Raw genomic sequence first — 8,917 nt, 5'->3', positions numbered from 1 at the left:
AGCCTTTATCCGTTCCAAAATGACCCTCTCTTGGCACCTGAGCTTTCCTTAGCACAATTGGCAAAAGTATAAGTTTGGGTAGAAAGATGAGGAATGAAAAAGTGATAGAAGGTGCAAAATGAAGAAAAAGAAAAAAAGAAAAGCCAAAAAGTCAAAAAGAAAATGAACAATGTAGCAAAAATGAAGGGATTCAATAAAAGCAAAGATGAAAGGCTTGGAATGATTAGAAAAGAGAAAAAGAATTGGCATGAATAAGAAAGAGTGACAGTGTGTCTCTCTAGTCCCCTAGGGAAGAAGTAAAAGACTCAAAGAGTCAATAAAATGTGAGCTGAATGAAGAAAATGAAGTGCTTAAGGAAAGATGAAAACTTCATAGACCAAAATATCCTATCTTGAACCAAAAGCCTTCATTACATTCCCGCAAAAGCCCTATATAATCTTGAGTTGAGTGAGCTTACATTGGTGGGGATTCACATGAGGGGCAAACTTATGGTATTTAGAGCCGGACTTGTGACCTTCTTTTGAGAGAGATGAGTGTAATTTTCCTCAATCCTGTTCTAAGTGTTACAATCTTAAGTGAGGTTTTCATATGGAGAGTCAAGGAGTAGGAGTTTGGGTTCCACAATGACCTACATAGTAGAGCGAGTTTTCTTGATGAGTTAAGTCAACTCTTGAAGCTCTTGTGTCGCACTAGAGTCATAGTGCTGAAAAGGTTGTGCGTTATTGATAATACATTTGTGTTGAGGGCAATTGTTAGTCCCAATTGATGCTTGCTGAAGTCACCTTAAAACAACTAAAATTCTTCTTTCTTTTACCTTGTGGAGGTGGGAATTACTTTGTTTGCTTGAGGACAAGCAAAAGCTTAAGTTTGGGGGAGTTGATAACTATGAATTCTAGCCTATCTTATACTCCTTTTTGCTTAAGTTTTGGATAAAAAATGTGTAGAAGTATTACCAAAACTAACTTATTGTGCTTTGCAGTGTTTGGTCAAAATGAGGCAAGAAAGTTCTAACCAACTCATAAAGGAGTGAAACCTGCACAAGTCCAAAGCTGAGCTAAAAACATTGACAGCAAAAAAATAGTGCGGCCGCGAAAGTTGAACCGCTGAGGCGAACATAATTACGCTCTCAACGGATTGAGGTTCAGAGAATGCAATTTTGGGCTAAACAGACACCGCTGACCGTGGTGAAATTGCGCGGCAACAGAATTATTGACGCAACCACGGTCCATATTCCGCTGAGGGAGGAAATTAGAATCAGAGGACTGCAATTTTGTGCTCAGATGGAAAGCATGGTCCGCAAACTTATTTCGCGGCCGCGGTTGAAGACTACACTGAGGCAGTGGATTTTCCGCTCCTAGCAAAACCAAGTCCAGAGCAAGCTCAGAAGAGAAGAAATGCGGTATGCGCTTTCTTTTGCGAGGCTGCAGAAGTCCCAACTTGAGGCACTCAATTTTACGATGTCAGCGGCAACGTCATAGGGGCATTTTTGTCTAGTAATTTCAGCTGTGTATAAATAGATCTTTTTCAAATTTTTAGGGTATCTGTTATTTTGTAGAACATGTGAACAACCGTTTTTTGCTTTTTAGAGTAATTTTAGAACATCTTTAGCAACTAATCTAAGATATTACTTCTGTAATTACTTTTTATGGCTTATATTTCATCTTCATCTTTGATTTCTTCCTTAATTATAAGTAGTTAAACCCATTATCTAGGGTTGTGACCCAACCCTAGTGTGGGTATTTAATGAGTCTTCAATTCTAGGGCTAAATTGTTTATGAGTTAATGATATTTAGCTTGATTCATGCTTTAATTGTTGAATTGGTGGTTGCAAACACTAATTTGTGCTTTTTTTTTACTTAGGCTCTTATTGAGAAAGAGAGATTAAGTCTAGGAAATTCAGGCTAACAAGGAATTGGAGTGCATTCAAGAGATTGATAGCCCCAATTAAAGGGTTAAACCTAGAGATAGTAATACTCGACTTGAGCCAATCTTGCTTGCATTGTTTGAACACCCAATTGGGCTTGAGAAAGCCAATTAGGGCAAAGTCATTCAAACTACCGAGAGGTATAGAGTGAGTAATTATGTGCAATGGTTATCTCAATTATAACAAGTTCGCCCTAAGTTTTAGATCCCGTTAGATACTCACCTAGGTGTAATTCATTTTCCTTAGTGCCTTTTTACCAATTGAGAAAACCTTACAAAAATATTATACTTAGATTCATTTCAGCGTTCATTAGCATTAAATTAGAATATAACAAACTCAAACATGTTTAGAAGTGTAATTAAGAACAACACACATAGCTCTATTGGAAGAAACCCGATTTCAAATCAATATTAACTCTCTGTGGATTCGATCCCGGCCTTTCGAGTAAAAGCTGCATCGACCACTCTTGTCATTCTATAGTGGTATAGGGTTGGAGCCGATCAAGCACTGGTGTTCCAATCTCCAGTATATTATGCTGAACTGGTATATTATACTGGAGTATTTTTTCGGATTTTGAACGGTGTTTTCGTTCAAATTTATTTTTGTATGAAAAGTGACTAAATTTTGATTACTTTTGAAACTATGACTATTTTTGAATGATTACATGTAAATCTAGCTATTTTTGAATTTCTCCGGACCAAATGCTAGCTTAGACTTTCGCCCATATGTAAGTCCATTGGCAGCCAGAAAATTTCTGGAGAAATTCAAAAATAACCAGATTTACAACTAGTTGTTCAAAAATAGCTCAGTTCAAAAGTAATCAAAATTTAGCCACATTTCATGTAAAGATAAATTTGAACTAAAACACTGTTCAAAACCCGAAAAATACGCAGTATATTATGCTAGAGTTCCAGCATAAGCATAATTGAACTCCAGCATATTATACTGGAGTTCCAGGATAAGTATGCTCGAACTCCAATATAATATGATGGAGTTCCAGCATAAGTACACTAGAACTCCAGCATAATATACTGGAGTTCCAACAAGTATACCGATCCATCATAATATACTGGAGTTCCAGCAAGTATACCGGTCCATCATAATATACTGGAGTTTGGAGCACCGGTGCTCCAGTCTCCAGTATATTATACTAGAGCCAGTAAAGTATACCGGTCCAACATAATATGCTGGAGTTCATACACAGGTGCACCGAACTTCAGTATATTATGCTGGACCGGTCTCTATTGCAGCAAAATAGTGGCTATTTTTCATTGTTGGGAAATGCTGACTATTTTTGAATGACCAGTCCGAAAACTAGCTATTCCGTGCTATTTTTACGAAAATTTCACGAGGTGTTCCTGTTGCGAGTTGGTAATATAATTCTAACACAGTTTTTAAACATGTTGCAAATATAGACCAAACGATACCCTTCCATCCGCTATTTTTTATGCTACTGAATAAGGAAAGATTTACCAATATATTTTCTGCAAAACTCCCGCAACCTTGGCATTTTCAGTTCCAATACAGAGAAGAAGCTGTCGAGGAGAAGTAGTTAATCGTTGGGGAGATAGCTCCGGAGCCCAACGCCGGTATGAATAAGCATCACTAGGATTTTTGCAGTTTTAGATGCAAACTTTTTTAAATCGAATTACCTCTTATATCAGGTGTTCTGATCTCATCAATTTCACATTTATTGCTTGTGATTTGTGCTTTTAGTTTATCTTTATTTTAATTGCTTTGTATTTGTTCCTTAAACCCCAAACCTAGATTTTTGATATCACATTATCTTTGCTGCTCACTATATTGTGTGTTTTAATTGGGATTGTTCATTCTTCTTGAAATCTATATTATACTATTATTTGAAGTTAAAAAGAGTATACCTGCATTCAGTATTCTTGATTTTAGTTTGGTTGTAGCAATAAAGGTTGCATCTTTTGGAGTACTCTTGATTTATGCTTGAATTAGGTTGGTTGTAGCAATAAAAGTTGCATCTTTTGGTTATTTTGCTGTCCACGTGAAACATTTAATTTATCTCGGCATTCTCTTTGCTGCTACTGTATTGTGTCCAACTTTAGCTGGTAGTGTTCATTATTCTCAAAACATATATAATTGTCTGAAGTTAAAAAGTGTATACCTGCTGTTATGATAATTCATTTCCATCTCAAAGAAAAAGTGTATACCTGCTGCGTTCAGTATTCTTGGTTTATGTTTGATTTTGGGTTGGTTATAGACTTATAGCAATAAAGGTTGCATCTTTGTTATTTTGTCGCCCACGTTGAAAGATTTAATTAATCTCGACTTCTTCTTGTAACATATTTTAGTATTGCATTCTCTTTTCTGTTCACTGTATTATGTCCAGCTTTATCTGGTATTGTTCATTCTTCTTGAAACATATATAATTATTTGAAGGTAAAAAAAAAAAGTGTATATCTACATTCAGTATTCTTGATGTATGCTTTATTTTAGGTTGGTTGTACAATAAAGGTTGCATTTTTAGTTATTTTGTTGTCCATGTTGAAAGATTTAATTAATCTTGACGGGTTTGATTATTGAGCTTTTCTTCTAACTTATCTAGGAAGCAAAACAGAAGATGTTGAAGTTCTTGTCAAAGGTGAAGATCCAGTTCAATGCCCTAGACCCACGCACAGCTTCATGTATGGAGTTTTTGGCTCAGTGTAATGCTCCTAAAGCCAAAGAATCTAATCCAAGCTGTCAAGTACAGGTCAAGCGCCGCACGGATGACCAACCTCCCGAAATCACTGTCACCTTCGTCAACGGAATCGAGCAAACCTATGATGCCACTTCTACACCCGCACAGAACATCCGTACCATGATTCTTGAAAAGGGTCAGTATCTTGAGACTGAACAGATGTTCCGTGAAGCTGGTGAGAAGTGGCCTGTTATTATTCCTGATGAAGAGCTCCAACAACCATTTCTTGGTATAAAGGTGCAAGCTTTCCCTTTTCCATTATTGCTATTTGATTTTCGTTTTGATGTGGTTGAGGCAATTCGTCAAACAGATTGATTGCATAGCTTTTAGACCTGCTTATGTTTATTTTATGCGTAGAAAAATCTGATCTTTTCTGATTTTTAGAGAATTTATTGTTTTGTTTTATATATGCGAGAATTTATATGTGAGATCCTCTACTGGCTTGTCAAAATCGGATGAAAAAGTGAAACTTTTTGTAGTATTAAAGGTGTTGGAGCAGCACTTTTTAGAGAGCTGAAAGTATGTTTATCATGTGGGAAGTAATCAACCATCATTAACAACGGGGTCTAAGGAGATGCAGCCAAGGTATTCATCTTTGTTAGGCAGCGGAGGCCAGGCGTATGTTTATATTCCCCTCCTAATACGGTGGGTGGACCATAAGTACGGCATTTGGTAGACACTACCTTAGATGGATCTAAAATCGCATTAATCAGTTGGTCCCACAAGTTTCAGTGGACTCTAGATGATGTCCAGAGTTGTGACTAAAAGTGCAATAAAGGGGTTCTATGTCTCCCTTATTACTTTAATGCAGGTAATGTAGTGGTTTTGAGGGTCTTTGTGGATTAAAACCAGACCCTTGGGAAAAATGATGATAAATGTGTAAGAGACTTCGAGGAGCTTTCTGTGTTTAAGCCGATCATTTGATAAGAGCAAGAATTTATTTCTTGGTGGTTGTACTGTATTTTGTTGTCATCAAAAGAGTTACTCTTGTTGGGATGCTTCAAGATCAATTGCTAGTTACTAGTCTATGAAGGCGAGTACCTTAGAAGCTCCTGTCATAACAGCTAATTGCTTGATGCAGAGTGTCAAATAATGAGCAAGACATGGCCACAGGGCTGAAGTGTGATGCCAACAATATGTAGGCTGCCGACATCTTGATAGGATATGAATGGTGAGGTGAGGACGGGGGCTTCCAAGCTTTATGAGTTACTAGGCACTTGTACTTAAATGTTTCTTGAAGAGCTTGACTGAGACTAAAGAATGTCATTGTGAAGTTTTAAAACTATGTAAGATCACATGTGTGTTTAAAAAATATCCATGGCTGATTCAGACTCAGCTATGTTTAAGGAGTTCCACTCTTAGCTGTATGGCAGATAGGAAATTGTGGAAGAAAAAAAAATTAGATTTTGTGAAAACTTGGGGCCCAGCTTTTGAATCATTTATTAGAAAATTTGCAAGACATTGCTTACTGAAAGATAGCACATTTATGAAGTAGGTGATGCAGTCTGGGAGCACTTCCTTCTTCATAACAGAATGGAACTCTCTATTATGTCCATATAGTGGTTGATTAGGTTTAGTTACCCGAGGTCTTTTTCGCAAAAGAAAAAAAAGGCCAAGTTACCCGAGGACAAGACAAGACTCTTGAAAGGAAAAGGCAATAGGAAGTGTTAGGAAAAGATCTGCGATTTTAGATGTTGAAACCCATGAAGCACGGATGCCAAATTTAAACTCACACAGTCAATCAATACTTTTACGTCTTGAAAATGACTTAAACACTAGCCTAATGTGTGTATTTTCTGTATTTCTGAATTTTTGGTCGCATTGTCCTATGTTTGGACCATTTGTACACCGAGTTTGGCTATTGCTACGGGCTGCTTTGGGGTTTCTTCATCTTTTCCCTCTTCTTCCCTGCTCTTCACTTCCTTTTTTTCTCCTCTTTTTTGCTTGTCCCAAAACTGTGCTTCTTTCTGAATATGAAAGAGATTTGGACATTTAAAATTACATGTATTTCTTTCTTCAGAGATGTGAATTGTAAATCATCTCTCTATTCTTTTTCTTTTTTAGAAATGATTAAGCTTTCTAAGAAAATTATGTCTAGCACATATAATATTCTGCTGCCCAAAAATTTGAAATTATTCGTCATTGTAAAGACCTTGTTCCATATCGAACTCTTGCCTATTCGAGAAAGATAGAGAGAGACCAGTTCTGAAGATAAAGAGGAAAGTGTTGAATCTTTTCGCTAGCTAATTGTACCAACAACGAGTCTGTCTATCTGAAAATTTATTATTTGTAATGATTTATACGGTTATCATTCTAACTTTATTTTCATATTTTCAGCCAAAGAAGGCAGAAGAGAAGAAGCAATGACCACAACTACTCACACTTAGCTTGTTGGGGGCAATTTCTCAGCATTAGATCAACTATATGATATTACAGAGTTCTAATTCAGATAGATGGATCTTCAAATAGGGGCAAAGCTATCTATCTATCTTTTCGTGTTTGATGTATGTTGAAAAGAATATTAGATTTGTACTAGATCATAAACATGCTGTCCATTCTGTTGTGAGACTTTGAAATGTCTTTCCCAATTCTCATTTCTTCTAACTTTCTCCCTGCCAAAGAATAATATTTCCTTCTTAAAGGTTTGATTTTATGTTGGAATTGATTCTGCTTATACTGTATCCATAACCATGGTATGGGTATTCAAGGGTCCTCTTTAAGTTTACCCCAGTAAAGTTTAGTAGCTTGGTTGAAGAAAGCAGTTAAGTGGCAGTCTGTGTTTTGTGGTGTTCTAAAGTTGCTGCCATGTGACCGGGAGGTTACGGGTTCAAGCCGTAGAAACAGCCTCTTGCAGAAATGCAGGGTAAGGCTGCGTACCATAGACTCTTGTGGTCTGAACCTTTTCCGGACCCACCGCCCCCTCCCCCGCGCATAGCGGGAGCGTAGTGCACCGGGCTGTCCTTGCCCCGTCTCAAATTATTTGTCGTGTTTCTCGTTTACACGTCCCTTGAGAAAATATTAATTAGAAGGGTTGTAGACTATTTTATTCTTATTTATGTCTTAAGATATGATCTCTTTTCATTGAATTTTTACTCTATTTATGTGATATCTTCATCTTCAAGAACAATTATTATTAAGGGTAAAATAGAAATAAAATAATTAATTTTATCTTAAATTTCTAAATGACAAATAATTTGAGATAACTATTTTTAGAAATTACGATAGATAATTTTAGACAAAGGGAGTAGATATTTACTACTTCCATTTCGAATATTAGTCGTCTTTTATTACTTTTTTTGTTCCGAAATGTTTCAGTTACAGAGATGCATTTCTTTAGATCTTTAATTTGTTGAATATCGACAAATTTTATTCACTTTAAATTGATAGTTCATGATTTGGCTTCTAATAATATTGTGTCTCATGTTTTTTCTTTGCTTATTTTCAAAGGAAGAAAGTTGCGGTTTAATTTTAACTATTGTAGCTTTGTTTTCTTTTTTGCTTGATTTAATCGTCAAGTGTGAAAAATCAGTTTCACAATTTGATTGCAATAATATACCTAGTATATTTTCACAGTATATGGTCTAAGAAAATAATGTATAAACGGATCTTACACCTACTTTATAGGATAGAGAGGAGTAGAAATGACACCACGAAGCTAATTTAGAGGGCTGCTATTTAGGAATTAGTTAGCGCGTATTGAATTTCAGTTTTTCAATTCAAAATTTTCAGGACAAAAATATCCCAAGTTAATATTTTTGATTTAAAAGTTCACGACAAAATAAGTACAAGATAATATCTTAATAGTATCCCTAAGAATGATTATCTGTGCACTTGTTTTTGATAAATTCTCGGCCAGTTTCACAATTTGTTTGTATAATCTATATTTGATTGGCAAAATATAATTTTAAGTGCGTAACGAATTTACTGGGAATCGAAAAGAAAAGATCGAATTGGACGGAACTAAAAAAACTAAAAATATTATTTGTGCGTAGAATATGATCAGTTTAAAAAAAAAAAATTCAAGTTCAACTTCTAAAATTTTCTTTCACTCATAAAACTTCAATTTTTTTTCTCAAATAAAATACATGTCTAAATATAACTTCAATTTCCAAAATTTATTTTGTAACATAATTTTAAAAACCTTTTTTTTGAAGTTTCAATCAAATTTATGTCAAACACTAGCTTAATATGAAATAGATGCGGTTTGAATTGACTTATTTTAAGTGTTTAAACTTTTTTAGTTTGTGTGGTGTTTGAGAATAATAAAAAGAAACACTCACTTT

At 35.4% G+C, this 8,917-nt stretch overlaps 1 protein-coding gene across 1 annotated transcript; it reads left to right on the top strand.

Annotated features, from left to right (window-relative positions):
- Window positions 1–3,331: 3,331 nt before the first annotated feature.
- Window positions 3,332–7,295, top strand: LOC107831021 (uncharacterized). The gene is made up of 3 exons (XM_016658732.2): window positions 3,332–3,513; window positions 4,500–4,871; window positions 6,972–7,295. Exons 2-3 carry the CDS (start codon window positions 4,515–4,517, stop codon window positions 6,999–7,001), a joined length of 387 nt encoding a protein of 128 aa, XP_016514218.1. The 5' UTR covers window positions 3,332–3,513; window positions 4,500–4,514; the 3' UTR covers window positions 7,002–7,295.
- Window positions 7,296–8,917: the final 1,622 nt, after the last annotated feature.

The sequence above is a fragment of the Nicotiana tabacum genome, chromosome 10 (genome assembly GCF_000715075.1).
Source record: "Nicotiana tabacum cultivar K326 chromosome 10, ASM71507v2, whole genome shotgun sequence".
NCBI lineage: Eukaryota > Viridiplantae > Streptophyta > Magnoliopsida > Solanales > Solanaceae > Nicotiana > Nicotiana tabacum.
This window is presented reverse-complemented; position numbering and strand designations above follow the sequence as displayed.

Bases quoted from the DNA above. Each gene is read 5' to 3' on its own strand.
- LOC107831021 (XM_016658732.2), top strand. From the start codon at position 4,515: ATGTTGAAGTTCTTGTCAAAGGTGAAGATCCAGTTCAATGCCCTAGAC. The intron at 4,872-6,971 runs GTGCAAGCTTTC...TCATATTTTCAG, and splicing joins AACCATTTCTTGGTATAAAG to CCAAAGAAGGCAGAAGAGAA.